Source organism: Ipomoea nil, unplaced genomic scaffold, assembly GCF_001879475.1.
Source record: "Ipomoea nil cultivar Tokyo-kokei standard unplaced genomic scaffold, Asagao_1.1 scaffold0980, whole genome shotgun sequence".
NCBI lineage: Eukaryota > Viridiplantae > Streptophyta > Magnoliopsida > Solanales > Convolvulaceae > Ipomoea > Ipomoea nil.
In genome coordinates, this window is record NW_017617408.1 from 2,894,523 (window position 1) to 2,913,505 (window position 18,983).

General features: G+C 33.1%; 1 protein-coding gene across 1 annotated transcript; it reads right to left on the reverse strand.

Annotated features, from left to right (window-relative positions):
- Nucleotides 1-619: 619 nt before the first annotated feature.
- Nucleotides 620-17,651, reverse strand: LOC109179818 (receptor-like protein 12). The gene is made up of 3 exons (XM_019329298.1): nucleotides 15,217-17,651; nucleotides 1,315-1,417; nucleotides 620-1,222 (listed from the first exon to the last, which is right to left on the reverse strand). The coding sequence occupies exons 1-3, from the start codon at nucleotides 17,649-17,651 to the stop codon at nucleotides 620-622; spliced, it is 3,141 nt and encodes a 1,046-aa protein (XP_019184843.1).
- Between the last annotated feature and the right edge of the window lie 1,332 nt (nucleotides 17,652-18,983).

Below are 18,983 nucleotides of genomic sequence, written 5' to 3' on the forward strand. Positions count from 1 at the left end.
AAAACTGACTTCTGTGAACCGTTGGGGCGAATCCAGTTAGCCGAGTCCATCGAGAACTCACCGTCGACGAGGCCGATTCTGCTAGACCTCGGCAAGATTCCACGCGCAGTATCAGAGGCGTTGTAGCTCCCAACAGCCGGCTACTCCTTGTCTTCCTCATAGTCCTTCGAAATCCGCCGCAACGTCGTATTTGGGATCGGGAGGCCGACAGAACGGGAGGGAGATTCGGAGGCGTGGAGCGGGTGAGGAATAATCATCACAGGAGATAAAGTGTTCCCGGCAGCGAAGTTCGTGATCCGGTGAGAATTGGTGGCCGGATTCCCCTTCCGGTTGTCGTCGTTTGCTGGAAGGTTCATGATTGGTTGTCGGAGCCTTTGATTTTGTATTTAAAACGAAATAAAAAGCCAAATGACTATACTAACCTCACATATAAAGGCCAAATGACTATAGTAACCTCATACTTGACGGCTGAGACAGGAAGAAGTAACGGAAGGATGGTAAAAGGTAACTTTTCGCAACTCGAAGGATGACGAATGGTAATTACGGAAGTTAGGGACCATTATTGGTGATGCCATCAAACTCGAGAGACCATAGGTGGTATTTATCTAATCAAATATCTCTACATATGTCGCCAAACAGCTTTTTTTGTTTTGATCTCTTCAATCATAGCATCAAGTTTCATTTTAAACACGCGACAAACAATATCGGGTCTATCCTCTGCTTTAAGGCCACGCTGTGCAACATACCGCTCGATCTCATACCGCTTTGGGTTGCATGTGAATGTTATGAACAGATGTGCATAACTGATGTGACTGCATATTGCCATTGCATCTTGATAGTTTTGAATCATATACCTAGCTCCACCTGTGAATGATGATGGTAGTATAATTCTTTTGCCCCGAGCTGTGGGATCTAATTTGCCCCTTGTTAATGCATTGCTCAACCCCTGATAAGCTTCACACCGCAACATATTCTGATGAGTTCTAATGTAGATCATGCGTGCATATTCGATCATTGTATATGCATCAACCAAGTATTGTTGAAATAATCTCCTAGAATACAACAATGTATGCTTCTCATTTACCTTCTCATGTATATAGAACGAGAAATACTCTTTAGGGGTAATTCTTGTCCTACCACCATGATGTCCTTGGCGCCATGCATCAGAAAATGTAATATCTTCAGGATAACCATCTTCGCCATATGGGAACAACAAAGGGTACTGTAGTGGTAAATGTGCAAGGTTCAAATGGTTTATTCTCTTCAACTGTTCAAATGGTTTATTCTCTTCAACTGTCCAATCCTGCTCTCGACCAATATGTCTAGATCACCCATTGATGGATCTAGGTCCAAGACAATAAGTGCAGCCACCTCATTAGCGTTAGGCAAATTGTATAGCCTCCAGTCTTTGTTCCACCTGCCTATTAAATTCATTTTAACCTCAAAAACTAGATTAGACTAGATTTTAGTTCTTTCCATTCTGAAACATTTGACCAAAACATTATTTCGGTCCAGCATGTTCTTTAATTCCTCAACAATATTTTTGTGGATATCCCCTAAGTTAATGTCTCTTCTGCATATGAAACAAACGCGAGTAAGTAAATAATAGTTGCCATTGTTGGTGAAAGCGAGACAAAAGGTATAACGTATTTGGATACTTACGTAATAGAGTTGATGCGATTGTTAATCTCATTATCTGTGTCGCAAATATATAGATGTGCAAACTTTGCCATACAACCTTCTCCTGGAGCCAAGCTTCTAATCCAATGATAATTTTGACCACTTATCCTAAAAACCGGAGGAGCGTTGCTGGTGTTGATTGACCTATCGACTCTACCTCCCAGAGACGTGAAACAGAACATGTTGTTATACCTTCGAATATTGTTGAGGAAGTGTCTGCTCTGTGCATTATCGTCAAAGTATAGGCTCTGAAGAACGGGAGGAGGATTATTTATGCGAGGTAATTGCATCTTGCCCTCGAAGCAACACTTTGTGTATTTCGGCAATTCTCGCGTAACATTTTGATTTGAGAGCTCGTGTCGCCAGAATAAGGCACCACAATAATTACAGGAATGAACATCATCTCCAAGCTCTAAATAGGAATCTAATTACATAAATAGTTTATAATTAACACATATTATTGGTTGTTTGATGAAAATGAACATAACTAAGATTTGTGAGTTCATAAAAAATCACGATATCCATTATTTTCATATGGGAATTGTTCGAAATCTGTATTTAAATTCCTTGCAATTGTTCTTGACGATGTTGTACTAGAAGTTCTCACAACTGACCACAAAGCACGATTAGAATGAGGATGTGCCGCTCTTTGCACTTTAAAAAACATAATTAATTGTTAATTGTTGTTTAAATAATGTTAAAAAGTTGGGAAAACACAATAGGAATAACCAAGATTATAAAAATCGTGAAGCGTGTAATCTAAATTACCATTTGATACATCAGCTAATAGTTGGCGTGATGAAGATGTTGAAGTTGACATATTTGACATATTAAAAGAACGTTGAGTGGAGGGTGGACACATGTTGCGCATATGAATTGCAATTTTTTTATCAAAACATATTTAACTTCAGATTAAAAGTATATATATTGTGTTTTAATTAAAATATATATAACCTAAATTGTAGCATATACAACATATGAAGAAATAGGCAATTAATTAATATAGAAAAATGATACCATCTGTTGTGACAGTGAATGGTGTGCCTGATCGAATATCAGTGTTCAATGCGTATAAATTTGGGTTGCTAGCAACTGCAATATTTTAAAAAAACAATAACAGAAACAAATAAACACAAAATAGAGTTAACACGTAAAAATCAAACAATGACTAATTAAATAAAATGATATTATAAAATTAATTTAATATTGAAGAATAACATGATATTTTTTAATATAACATATACCATTTGTGATTGCACTCAATGGTGTTTCACTAGTGGCCACATGATTATCTTCGAACAAACTTTGGTGAATATTAACTATTGCAATAAAGAATTGCAAAAATATAAGTGTTTAAATAATTCTCATAGAATAGCTTTTAGTAAGACAGAACTATGTATGTGTCTCTGAATTGTAATAATTTTGCGATTAATAAAAACAAATAGATGCAAGATAATTAATATGAACATGTTAATTTTAAGAAATTAATAATTTGTAAGAAAAAATAAAACAAAATGTGTATATACCCTAAAATGTAAAGGTTATTACAAATAATGTGCACGTTAGTTTAAATACAATTGGTCGGCATATTAATAAATGTTCTTGGAGAGGAAATCATAAATCCACCATATAATGGTTCAATACCTGCCACTGTAATTATTTATATGAAGTGAGGAAATTTAAAAATGACCCAGAAAAATAGTTAGATAGCCTTTTGATAGAAAATTATATTTACCATTCATTGTGTGAGTAACTGATCTACAATATATAATATTACCATGATGAAATAATATTACCATATTTAAAATATTTTTTATTCAATTGACTCATTTATGAATTGGTTCAAAAAATTCTGTGTAATATTACCATAATAATATTTCCATAATTAATTATTCTATAGTCTGCTACATTATGCAATATTTTGATTGTGAGGTATTACCATAATTAATTATTCCGTGCTCTGTTATATATATTGTTTTATAATTTATTTTGACCATGAGGTCAAGCATGCATATACATATATATATATATATATATATATATATATATATATATATATATATATTAATTAGTGATAAGGACGATTTTCACGCATCCATCAAGTATCAAATCATAGTATAGAGTTTAGATATCATTCCACTGGAAATGTCTCTTGTAGTGTTAGGAATTGATGCAAAGTGAAGCTAAACACAAGCTAGAACTATTCTTTTAGAAGCTAAACCTATCGATAAGGAGTTGGCTTGATAATATTAAGCTAATAACAAATAAGACAAGTAAAACAAAGGACCGGGACTTGGTTGATTCAAGTTAAGATGCCAAATATTGTACTAAAGATTAGGGAATTCAACAAGACATAGGGTAAGTGAGATGCACAAAAGTGTCCAAATACCACTCTCGTAGCTATTTGGACTTGCAACCTGTCCTTAAACTCCACTCTCGTAGCTATTCAACCCAAGGTTGACCAAGAAAGAACACAAGGCATAAAATCTCCTTAATGCCCGAAATACTCTCGTATTGGGCATTAAGTGTGTGAATGTGTGACTAGTGTACAAGCTCTACTCTCGTAGCAACAAACACACTCCAAATCAAGCATATAATTGGGATCCAACAATTATACACAATTTCATAACAGACAATTCACACAACTAACCCTATAACACCCAAATAATCCCCTTTATGCAATACAACTCAAGTAGGCATCAATAGCAAGAAATCAAACCAAATCCTAGCCCCAAAGCACTTAGCTACTCATAATATAAGAATAGATACACAATATGAAAAGAGTAATTGAAAGCATAGATTAAAAGTAAAGAGAAGATATAATAAGAAAAACTTCTCTATTGAAGCTTTGAAATCCAAGATTTTCACTGTTCTTGAGCTTGGAAATGGAAAGGAACAAGTAATCTACACTAATCTAAGCTATTCTAGAGCTAAACCTAACTAGAGAATGAAAGGGAAATGAAAGATGTATTTTTGGGTGTAAAAATCCGATTTTAAAAGGGTAAAAACGAGGCTGGTATGAGTTGCAAAGGCTGGCCACGGGTGTGGCTTCACCCTTGGCCAGAAATGCAGTGTATACTGCGAAGTGGCCATGGGCGTGGCCACCAGGCAGTGTACTGCCTGGTTGCCCTTCTGTGCACTATGTTCGTCTTCTAGGTAATATTTCACCCTCGAAAATTTTGAATTAGCCTTTGTGGTCTTTATCAATGTTGTAGCTCTTCAAGTTAGCATTCTAATTACATAAAAATTACTTGATTTGAACATTCCTATGCAGATATATGACCAAAATACCGAGTGGTGGACGATTTGTCCGAGAATTTCAACTTCTTGCTCTTTTGCTCCACTTTTGCCTTTGTTTGTCCAAATGAACAAGACCACTAAACACACCATAATTTGGCTCTCTAAAAGGTGTTTCTCCCATCTTCATAGCTTCTCATTGGCTCCCATTGGCTCTACATGCATCCGAAATGGCCCAAAAATCACTCAATTCATCTAAATCATCAAGAATTACACATAAACACACAAATGAATCAAATGAGGGACACTTTGGGTAAAATTATACAGAGTAACGAATAACAGGGTAAATAAGCTTAAATGCAAGGTGAAAACATTAACATTTTAGCACTTATCAATTAGTTATCAATATAGATTTCTTAAATTAGTTATAAATCCTATTATGGTATTACGTCCATATGAAATAATATTACCATACATACTTGTTAATATTTAGATTTATTAAGTTGGTTACAATTCATATTTTGGTAAGAATAATTCTTATGCAATATACAATTTGGCAACTCAATTAATATTAAGATTCCGTGCAATGAACATGTATTCCATCTTGTGTAGTCATTTGACCAGAAATATGAAGATTGGTTCAATAAATCGTAAATATTACCAATTGTTTGGTTAAAAAATAATCTTTATCAAATAAAAAATGATTAAATTGATAAATTATGCTTAAGGTAAATATTACATATTATTTGCTTATATATAAACCTTTATTAAATTATTTTATTATAAACCTTTAGCATAATATTAGGTGGAATATTAAAGGTAACAACTAGTAATAATTTGTATTGAGAGCTGAGAAAAAAAAAAACCAACGGTGCCTAAAGTATGTAAATGAGTTTATAGTTGATTATGTACGGCAATGTGTGGTATGTGTAGCATGGCGTGTGCAAATCTTATGAATGTGTTATTTTATTTTATTTTTTTGTGTAATTTGAAGAAAATAGCTTATATGTGTGTGCGTGAATTCATATATATGGTTTGTTTTTAAAGAAGAAGATTGTAAGAGTACTACATGTTTTTTTTTTTATTTGGACACGGGAGTTGAAATTACGGTGGTGTGTGCGAATATGTACTTCGGCGTGTGCAAACCTTAGGGATGGGGGCATTGCTATTTTTTATAAAAAAAAAAAAAAAAGAACATTAATAATATGTGTGTGCATGATTTTTTCTTTATGTTTTGTTGTTAAGAAAACGATTGTAAGTGTACTATTCCTTGGTTGTTTTTGTGCACTGGAGTGGCAATGTACGGTGGTGTGTGCGTATATGTGCAACAGCGGGTGCAAGTTATTTAAAAGCGGTCTTGACATGACAGTGTTATTATAATTTTGTTTTTATTCGTTTAATTTGGATTTTGGGTGAAAGTAATTGTTACAAAGTGTGACTATAATGATTCAAGTTTTTTGATTTACTACAACTTAATTTAAAATTGCTGATGCAATGTAAAAAAATTATTTTACGTTGGTGTGTGCGTATATGTGAGCTGGCTTGTGCAAATTTACCCGGATGAGCAATTTGAATTTTTTTTTTTTACTTTGTATTGCAACCTAAATTGTTATTATGTGTGTAATCCTTGGACACCGGAGTTGTACTTACGGTGGTGTGTGTGGAAATATGCTTGGGCGTGTGCAACGTTTAGGGATGGAGGCATTGCGACGTATTTTTCTTAATCAATCATTAATATAAAGTGGGTGCGTGAATTTTTGTTGCTGTTTTGTTTTTATAAAAAAACAAAAGATTGTAAGTGTACTATTCGTTGGCTTTTTAATGCGCTTGATTGGTAATGCTCAGTGGTGTGTGCGTATATGTGCAACAGCGTATGTAGGTTATTATAATGCGCGCTTGGCATGAAGCTGTTATATGGTGTGGTCGGCGGTGTGTGCATAGTTGTGGTATGACGTGTGCATATTATAGGGCTGGAGACAGCATTTTGGTTGTTTTTTTTAAACCAAAATTGTTATATGGTGTGGTCCGCGGACTTTGCATGACGTTGTTATTATTATTTTTTGATTTGTTTTTCAAAAATTGTTATTTGGTGTGAGTGTGTGCATATGACGTTATTATGTGCTATGACAGTGCATTTTTTAGGTGTGTGCGTTACTATAGCGCACACATCTAGTTTTTGAGTTTTGGCTGTGTGCGTTACTATAGCTGGGCGTGTACGTAGCACTGTAAGGATGGAAAGAATAGAATGAATTAACTATAACATTTATGAACACTGAGCACACACCTGACTACTACAACACACACATCTAGTTTTTGAGTTTTGGTTGTATGCGTTACTACAGTTGGGCGTGTGCGTAACACTGTAAGGATGGAAAGACTATAATGAATTAAGTATAACAATTATAACAACAACAACAACAACAACAACAACAACAACAACAACAACAAAAGATGACTGGCCAATAAAAAAAAAAAAACAAATAGTCGACCCCAAAACCCACGCCACACCCCAATCCCATGCCGGAGTTCCTGAATCCCTGATAACCTCCGACCGCAGCGGTGCACACAGGCTCCCACCCCCGAACATACACTGATTCTCAACATTAATCCAATGCGAGTAGCAATGTTCTCCATATGTTCTAAGCTCTAAATAACTTTCATGAGGAAAAAATCCATACGATTCACGCCCAAAACTACCATCTGCTTGAACAGCTTTAACAATTTGTTTTCAGCATTCAGTTGTTGGTTTCGATTTTGAACATTCTAGATCAGAATCACATGTTGAAAATTGTATTGTTTCGCTCCATACAAGCAATCCCAATGCAAAGTAAAATTTATTGATATTCAATATTTTAAATTTTATTTGTTGGTTTGAAAGTTAATATAACTGTCCAATTAAAGTGCACAAACCATATGTTTGACACAACATAATATAGAAGAACATGTAAGATTTTCCCTAATAATATATATTATATATTATATATTAGGGCCTTAATTAAGTGGTGCAAGTTGACTAGGCTTATTAAGTGGTCTGGTTGGACTTAATAACTAGTAGTTGTTAGTCAACCAAACTCTGTGCCAAATATAACCTGGATTGATGGGATACAGGATTATGGATTAGATAGCACATTCAGTTACGGTACTCAGACCGCTCAGTAGATACCAATACACCATCTAGGGTTTTGAGTCAGGTCTGAGACAAAACATGGCTGACGGTCTACCGTTAAGAGGCAACACAACAGGAACAATGGCGGGAGATCAACACGGCTACGCTTCCGCTATCATACGAGGTCAGGTTTCTCGTATAATATGGTTTATTATAGTAAGACTATTGTATATCTAACATTTGGTTTCAGAGCCTTTATAATCTCTGCCTGGTTAATTGGATTGCCTACAATCAACATCAATTTCTTTCATATACATCATAGTTTTGGTATATGTTTTATATTGATATTTCGAAATCATTATACAAGTATAATTACGTAATTTTACTTGTATGTTTAGAGAATGAATTAACTGTGGTTGTTTTTTCTTATTTTATTTGGATTTCGAAATATTATGTTCATCGTTCGTTGGCAAGTTCGGTGGATTATTTGTAATTTATTTGGATGGCTAATTACAACCTACAAGCATTGCATACCTACTACCGCTATGTTCATCCAGTGAGAATCTTCGTCCTGTTGTTCGCCGGTTTCCATGGAACAAGATGCGCTTAAGTTTTACAGGTTCGTTTCTGTCGCGTTCCGGTTTCCTCTCCGAAGCCGCCGTTGTCACGCCATTAAGTCAGGCGCCGTTGTCACGCCATTAAGTCAAGCGTTCGCGTTGCGACTATAGTGGACGGACGTCGGACGACGGCGACAATGGTGGTTCGCTTCTTCAACTGCAGGGTTTTGTTTCTTTGGCAATGGAAGAAGACTCACTGGATGGTACGTTGCTAGTTTACTATTCAAATGCAATTACCTTTCTTTTACCATATAAATTTTTTCCAATATATATATATGTATATATATTAATTTTGGTAAATGGCATATTTGGTTTTAATGTTGCCATCTTAATATTACCTTAATTAATGTTATATATATTATTTTTGGTAAATGGTAAATTTCGTAGTAATTGCTTATTTTTGAAATATAATGCCCTTTAATTTTTCATTAATATTGGAATTAAATTCATAATTAAATTATCATTCAATTTAGGGCAAATATTAAGTTTCAATTTGCTGTTTGAATTTTAATTTAATGTTAAGGTGCAAATTAAATTGCCTCAAGTGTTGCAATTTACTTAGGATATATGGATTAATAATACATTAATATGCAAATTCAAGCATGCTACGTATATTTATTAAATAATTATTTTATTATTATAATTATACATTTATAAAAGCATGCGTTAAGGTTGGATATATCATATTATTAATTCATAAATTCATTATTAAATATCATTCAATTTTGGATCCTTAGGTCAATTTTAGGTAACATTACCTACTAAAGCAGCTTGTTTGGTTTCTCCTTAATTTTGAACACATTTTAGTTTTATGTGTCTCAGGGACTTTTAGAACCTATTTTGAACAAGCTATTCAGGACCTATCTTCGGTCATTAAAGTATGGATCCCACCATTTTGATTGATATTTTAATAATAATTATAGCTCCTTATAACATGTTTATTAAGTTTTAATTATTACTAACTACCATATTTTGGTATTCATCGTTGGTAATAATATTATGTTTTGGGTCTATTTCAGTACTTAGACCATTTTTTATTCATGTTATAATTCACTTGGGTCATTGAGGTTTATGTGCCTAATTTGAATGATTAAGTGCTATAATTAGTGTCTCGGCCTGTTTAGAGACATTAAGGATTTAAGGATTTAATTGTTATTTTGGCCATTAAGAACTATAACTATTGTTTAAGTTGATTAAATTTTTAATCTATCAATAGTTTTTCCAGGGTCTTAATAATATTAAGTCTTTAATTTTAGGGCAAACGCAATATAGTTGGTATATTGTCTGTATAATGGTAATTTGGTTATTACCTTAACTTCAGTCTTCCTAAGTATCATAATAGTCATTGTTAATTATTATGTGGTAAATTGAGATTTGTATTTGGCATCCCTTAATTACAGTTTTGCCTTTATTATAATTATTATTAATTAACATTATTAATTACTGTTATTAATTAAGTTTAGGGGCTAATCTCATTTTATTACTTTCTATAATAATTATTAATGGTAATCTGCTATATTTGGTACATTGGTAAGATTACCACTTCATTTTACATGACTATTAATGTTGGTAATTAAGTCCTACCAATAAATTTTTTAAATGTACCATTGGACGCTGCATCGAGGCTACTGACACCGACAGTGAAGATGGGAGAATTCTGGAGTCTTTTCTTCTCTTGTGGATCGTCATCGTTGTTAGCGCAATGGAGAGATGCGGTTTGCATCATTAAGGTTAGCCATTAATTATCTTTTATGGTTATTATTGATAATTAGTGCTATAGTTACACTTAACCGCTATTTGGGACTAGTCACATATTTTATTTTTTAGAAAAATGGAAACATTAAAAAGTGCATTACCATACTTTAGTTTGTCGTTATTATTAGTGTTAATAGTGATTATAATGTTACTTATTGCTATTAATAATTAATTAATTAATGATGACATTAATATTATTATGGTATTTAGATATGTACCTTGAACTGTTTCCAAATAAATTTATGTGACAATACTCCAGTTCAGAAAACAATTTTCTAGACATTAATATTTTTCAGACTTCAAATTTTATTAAGTTTTCAAAATTTTATCCGAAAACGTTTATTAATGTTAGCGATTTTGACCATTGTTTTTCCATATTTAGTCTCCTACTTAATGTGATAATATTATTATGGCTATTTATTGCTATTTTGATTATTTGCAATTTTGCCATTAATAATAATAATATTATCAACTAGATTATGGAGAATGATTTTGAATCAATTTAGTAATTTTGGAAAAACATATTTTCTAGGCAATTGACTTTTGTCATTAATTCCATAATTCATTTAGTTCTTTGAATTATGATTGCCCATATTTGGTTAAGTATGAATAAATGAATATTTGGTGTAAATTCATATTCTTTAGTTGGTTCATACTTTCTAGATTGTTTTATGCATTCGATCACATTAAGTGCATAATATTAAGTTTAATTATGCAATTAGGGTTTGTGAGATTTTGATTTACAAATGCTAGCATATCCTTTTGGTTTGATATTGTTTGAATTTGTAAATTCAGTTATTTCTCATGAATTTGATCTTTATGCATTAAAACATTTTACCATGGGTATACAGTTTAAAAAATTTTAAAGTATATATCCAGTACATTATTATTCAAAATGTTGGGTCTCTTTTGGTTTGGACTCATTGGTGTTTGAATATTAAATTTATACTTTGAAATCTCATATTGTAAATTGCTTTAAGTTATGCAATTTCTTTGGAGTATATGAGTTTAATGTTTAATTTTATGCATATTTGTCCTAAGCATAATATTATGTTTTAAATTATGCAATTTTATTATGCCTTTAGCAATGCATACTTTGAGATGGAATTATATTAGTTCTTATTTAAGTTGGACTTACGCATAAACTTTAGTTGCGGTAGTGCCTGAATTTAAGCACGTTTAGTCCGCTAATTTAGTTCACCATTTAAGCTTTAATCATAGGTGAACCATACAGTTTTTGGTGTATACCCTACAGTTTTAGGTTCATACCCCCAAACAGTTATACATTAAGTATATATTAATTGGGGAGACATACTATTTTTAATGGCCATGACTTAAGAACATCTTGTGCCACTAGTCTCCTTAAATTGATACTCTATTTAAGGAATTGGTTTTCAGTGAGACTTAGTCTCTAACCACCTTTCCTTGGAGTATATTCAGTTTTTCCCATCACAATTTGGTATAATCTGTTTGTCAAATTTTTAAGTATTCATTGCCAATGTGATTTTATTTCGGTTTATTAAAGAATAGCCAAAGCATCTTTAATTTACTGAAATATCTTGAGTTTTCAATCTTGGTTAATTAAGGAAATGCTACAGCATATTCAGCTACCTAAGATTATTAAGTTTTAATCACATAAAGTTTAGGCAAGAATTTGATAATTGTCTAGTGATCTTATAATTTTAATTTGGTTTGGGAGTAGCCACAACATCCTTAATCTGTTAAAATTATATATTAAGCGGTTTATTTTGATCACATAGAGTTTTAGACATATTTTTTGTGATTAATTGTATGTAATATGATGGAATTTTGCCCACAGGCAATTTCGTTATATTTGTATAATTAATCAGGATGAAATACTGGACTACGGTCATAATTTAGCCCACAGGCAATTATGTATCGAAATGTAGTTTAGTAGTTTTATCAGTGACGATAGAAATAAATCAATTTATTTACATTATGATTATTTGTAAATAATTTCCAACTCTATCATGAAGTTTAGTTTTATGATGTAAACTTTATATCATATTTCTTAATTTGCACACAGGGATTAAGAAAAGGAACATGATCTCTTAAGTTTTTTTATCATAATGATAGCAATGAATCTTATTGACTAAAACTTTAGCCTACAGGCAAGTTTTATGTCGTTTGATTCTTCAACTCATTTGATAATGGTTTCATCATAAATAAATTTTTCAGTTGGATCTAATTGAGTAAAACTTTAGCCCACAGGCAAGTTTTATGTCTCTAGATTCTTCTGGCTCTTTAGTAATTGTGAAAAATATTATCATAAAGGTTTCTTAATTGGATTTAATAGAATTAAAACTTTAGCCCAAAGGCAAGTTTTATGTCAATAAATCCCACCACCCATTAGATGATAATTTTATCACAATTTTTTAGAGTTATAAATTCAGTTAAATTATAATTCTAAGTTTCATGGTTTGCATTGGCAAAACATGTATTCAGTCACTTCCCAAAATTTAGCAACTTTTATTAATTAATCCACGAATCTTGCTCGGTTCTTCGAACTAACTGTAGTAAGTTACGTGATTTGACATACATCTTTTGGATTCCATTAATAATAAAATGTATCTTTTGAGCCAAATTCTAACTTGGTTTTGAAAGATGTATTTTGTTTTTTTTAGTATGTCCAACTATGGTGGGGAAATATATCTTCATTATTTTGTTGGACTTTAATTGGAAACAAAATTGATTATTTAGTATGTCCAACTAATGGTGGGGAATTATGTCTTCATTTGTTAGTTGGTCAATAAATCAATTATGAGTATGTATGTTATTAAGTTCATTTTATTAATTTCGCTGAAGAATATTTTAATCAGTGGGAGCGATCGTTTAGAAAAAGATCATTAAGATACTCCACTAAAGTTTATGGATTTAATTGGCTTCATACATCCTAAATTTGATTGTATGTCAAACAATAAGTCCAAGATATTCCACAAGTATTAATCTTGTATTTGTTCATATAAATTCATATGTTCAAATTATTGAACATTTGGTTGTGCAACATATTTATGAAAATGTTGCAACAATATTAAGGAATTTATTAGAACAAAAGCATTTAACTTGTGGTACACTGTCATTTAATAAATTCTTTAGTGATTAATAGAGTCTTTATTTTCTTCAAAATTGATCCTGAGCCATTTTGGTTTGTAAGGCTCAAAACAATTTTGTGGGACATAAAAGTAAGACTCATTATGTTCAGTTCATTTAAAATGGACATTGAAGTTATTTGGGAAGTTATGGTGTATGATTAAGATTCCAAATTTATGGACTTAGACCTTTGGTTTATTGTCTAAGTTATTGGAATGCTTCTGTGACTTAACTATCTTTTGGCTATTTTTGATGAGTGGGAGTGACAGACGTGTCAACTCCAAGCTCTTAGCCGTTAGAGATAGTACTTAAAGTTAACTTATAAAGAAGTCATGGGATATAGTTAGCATTATGCTAACATTAAGAGATCTCTACTTAAGGCATGCTTATAAAGTTTTAGAGATCATACAGTGTACTCTTTTGTACAATTTGGATGCGTTTTCTCCTTCAGTCGTGCACATAATGTATTTTGAGAAACATCCCTTAAGGTACCGAGAATAAACATAGGGTTTGTTCATTAAGGACCTAAGTTGGAGAATTAAAATGCATGTGACCATAATGGATACTACTCTGATTAAATAGAGGACGTATCACTATGATTCGTGTGTTTTGTTCTTTGATGAAGGTTGTGCTAGTACTTGCACCTAGTCGGAGAATGTAAGATTTTCCCTAATAATATATATTATATATTATATATTAGGGCCTTAATTAAGTGGTGCAAGTTGACTAGGCTTATTAAGTGGTCTGGTTGGACTTAATAACTAGTAGTTGTTAGTCAACCAAACTCTGTGCCAAATATAACCTGGATTGATGGGATACAGGATTATGGATTAGATAGCACATTCAGTTACGGTACTCAGACTGCTCAGTAGATACCAATACACCATCTAGGGTTTTGAGTCAGGTCTGAGACAAAACATGGCTAACGGTCTACCGTTAAGAGGCAACACAACAGGAACAATGGTGGGAGATCAACACGGCTACGCTTCCGCTATCATACGAGGTCAGGTTTCTCGTATAATATGGTTTATTATAGTAAGACTATTGTATATCTAACAGAACACCCTTGTTTCTTAATAGCAATTACACAATTGATCAAACATCTAAGTGCACATATAATTATCATTGAAGAGAGCTCATAATCTAAATCAGACAATATGCTTGACACCAGTACTCAATCAATAAACATGAATATGAGGCAGAAGATAAGAACTTGGTAACTCCTCTATTGGGAAATATCATTTCCTCTAAAATGTCAATTTTGTGGGACTTGAATTCTTGTAACCTCAAAAGAATCCATTTGACTCCATGTATATGCAAATGGAAGTGAATAAAATGAAGAGACAACATGAAATTCTATAAGGGAAGAGGAAACATAGGAAAAAAGGCAAATGATGATACAAACCCACCCGACCGCCAACAGTCCCAACCAACCCGGCCAGAGAATGCACAAAAAGTAGACCCTGGTTCATGGTATAATAACTGCTAAAACATTCATATGCAAACCAAACAAACCAAACACTACAATTGCAAAACAATTGAACAAAAAGGGCAATAGCAAAAACTGTAAAATAAAACAACAAAAACAACAAAAACAACAAGCATATAACAAGAGAAACTATATATGATATCATGCTTCAAGGTTACCCAATTGCTTCATTTTACTATTCCTTAATTATTGCATCCCCACTTTTAGTCCCAAGCACTAACCTTTTAAGCCATCCAAAATTTCCATGCTTGAATAAAAAATATCCTATGGAAATACCAACAGGTGCGCCAAAACAGTATCCAATTATAACACTTTGCCAGCCAAGTCCACTTCCAAAATGTTGTGAATCCTTATCATTTGATGCTTTCCCTTCACCCTTGTCTTGGCATTTTAATGTGAGGGGTAGTCCACAAAGAGCCATGTTTCCCAAATAGGAATCATTCCCAAATGTGTTAAATTGTGAGCCATGCGGTATAGGACCAGAGAGATGATTATAAGAAAGATTGAATACAGCTAGAAATGTTAATGATCTTGAAAGCTGCATGGGAATGTTACCCACTAGTTGGTTACATGACAGATCTAATACCTCAAGGAGGGTCAAATTTCCCAATGATGATGGAATATTGCCTGTGAGCTGATTGTGAGAAAGATTGAGAAACCGAATGAAGCGAAGCTTTGCTAAAGATCTTGGAACCTCACCATGGAAGTCGTTGTTAGATAAATCAAGGAGTGTGAAGATATCATAATGCACCACTTGAACTTCTACCCCTTTCCAAACTAAGCTTATTGAAGCTTCAAAAGCTGATAGTGTCCCATCATCATTTGTATGCTGCATGGCTTCAAAGTTCTCCATATAATATCTTGGCAAAGGACCAGTGAACTCATTGTCTGAGATATCAAATATATGCAGTTTTTGGAATGGAAGTGTAGTGTTAGAAGTGCATATTTCACCATAAAATTGGTTAGATCTCAGCACAAGTACCCGCAAATCAGGAAGAGTATCTAACCAATGAGGGAATGAATCATGTAACATGTTGTCTCCGAGATCAATAAATTTAAGCTTGTTGCAATTTATCAAGTCTCGAGGCAATGACCCTCCCAACTGATTGCCATTCAAATTGAAATACTCCAAGTTGTTTCTGTTTGTGCAAACTCCTGGAGTAAATCCTTGAAGTTGATTTCTGGCTAAATTAATAACCACAAGTTCCCTGCTGAAGTTTTCTAAACACTGAGGTAGTGAACCATGTAAATTGTTGTCTGACAGATCAAGAAATTTCAAGGAACTCAAACCACAAAACCATGTATCCCTCCCATAAATCAAACTAGAATTTGTTGTTTGATTTGTGTCATTTCTAAGTGTTGGAGTTGGAGTTATCATGCCTTGAAGTTGATTTTTAGAAACAATTAGAGTTGTCAACAATTTCAATTTTCCCAGGCATTGAGGAACTGATCCATCCAAACTATTGTTGGATAAAATGAGCACTTCAAGGGACTGTTGAAGATTGCATAGTCCTTTGGGAATATTTCCTTGTAGGAAGTTAGAACTGAGAGAAAGATAGCTTAGTGAGGTTACATTTCCTAGACAGGGTGGAATCAAACCTCCCAAACTATTGCTATCTAAGAGGAGACTTTCAAGGGAGTGAATTTTGCATAGTGTTTGAGGAATATTCCCTTGCATGATGTTGTAACCAAGAGAAAGAAAACTTAGTAATGTTATATTGCCTAAGCATGGTGGAATTAGACCTCTCAACCTATTACTATCGAGGTAGAGAGTTTGAAGGGAGTGAAGGTTGCATAATGTTTTAGGGATATTTCCTTGCAAGATATTAGAAGAAAGAGAAAGAGATACCAATGAGGTTACATTTCCCAAGCATTTTGGAACTACACCATCAAAACAATTCTTAGATAAAACGAGATATTCAAGAGAGTGAAGATTGCATAGTGTTTGAGGAATAGTTCCTTGCAACATGTTGTCGTTGAGATCCAGAATCCTTAGTGAACTTAGATTTCCAATTGTAGGAGGTATTGAACCAGAGAATTGGTTTTCATTTAATGAAAGTTCTTTAAGCGTGGATAGCTTCACTAAATTTCCTGGAAATGGCCCTTGGAATAGATTACTGCCGCCACAGTCGAAATATCGAAGCTTGCTCATATTGGAGAATATTTGGGAGGGGATATTACCTATGAGATTGTTTTCTCCAAGGTACAAGGACCTAAGCTTTGTTAACCTTTCAATATCTGTTGGTATAACATTTTGAAAATAGTTCCAACTGAGGTCCAAAGACCTTAGCTCCGAAAGGTTAGCAATAGCATATGGAATTGATCCAGTGAAGTTGTTTCTATAGAGGCTAAAGTGGGTGAGATTAGGAAATGAAATCAAATCAAGGCTTTCAAGTGTACCTGACAGGTTCAAATTTTCCAACTTTATCTCATAAACAACTCCAGCATTGCTGCAGGTAACACCCATCCAATTCCAGCAAACGTTGTCAAGATTAGCAATGGACCATGAATGAAGAACATCATGAGTATTGGATAAGGTGTTCTTCCACTTGACAAGGGCTCTTCCCTCTCTACTTTCTGATATCGCTGTCTCAAAAGAAAGGGAAAACAGAACAAGAATATGAATAACAAATGGGAGCATTTTAGAAGTGGCCATATCACTATGTTTAATTTCTAGTTCTAATGTATATATATATATATATATATATATATATATATATATATATATATATATATATATATATATATATATATATATATATATATAGAGTTGCACTCGGGTGCGAACGGCTCGTCCAGGCGCGAAATAGGAATGGATTCTGTTCGTCCACGTGTCCAGATCTAATGGATGAGAAACACTGATTTTTTTTAAAAATGCGGTGGCATTTTCGTAAATAATTGAACATCGAAATGCAAGTAAAATATATTACAAGTGCATGTAAAATGTATTATAGGTGCAAGTAAAAATTTACACTGAGCATCAATACTTAGTTGCACTCATAGTTCTAAGCAGTTGCACCTATAGTTCTAAGTAGTTGCACACATAGGTATAAGTAGTTGCATCTAGGTGTATGAATGTTTGCGAGTGGTTTTCAGGAGTATTACTACCCGCTGAACTCAGATCAATGAATGTTAACAAGACAAAATTACATGCACTTATAGGTGAAAGTAGGTGCACATATAGTTATAAGTAGTTGCACCTACTGTTATAAATAGTTGCACATATAGTTATAAGCACACCCAGGTGCATGAATGGTTGCGGAAAGTGAATGCTAACAAGGCAAAATTATATGCACTTATAGGTGAAAATAGGTGCACTTATAAGAGATTTTACTTGCACTTCGATGTTCAATTATATACGAAAATGCCACCGCATTTTTTTTAAGTTATTAGATCTAGACACGTGTCACGCGCTGATTCGTTCGCATTTCCTTCCTGGGCACTTATTCGCACCTGAGTGCGTCCCTATATATATATATATATATATATATATGAGGGACTGGCACTATTACTAGTCATGAATTAGGTAGAAATCTAGTCTTTTGAATATGTCAAGTTTGAGTAATTAATGGGTAAGAAAATAAGAAGATAAATACTTTTATTCCACACTTTATCACTTGACTTGGTCGTCAATGGAAACCACTGGACACGGCCATCTCCAATGAGTCTCCATTTTCTTTCTATAATTTTGACTAGCCCAAGAAGACCGCAAAACTAAAATTTTAACTTATATAAAATGTTAGACCACTGCACGGAATAGAATAAAATGTTAAATAATACATAATTAATTGGTTTCGTAAAAAAAATATTAGTTTTATTACCCGGGTCGCTTGATCCGGCCAATTAAAATACATAATTTCTATAATGTAGATTCATAATTTCTATATAGTATATTTCTAATTTAAATACAGTTGTATAGATTCATAATTTCTATACAGTAGATTCATAATTTCTATACTGCATATTCATAATTTCTGTATTGTTGATT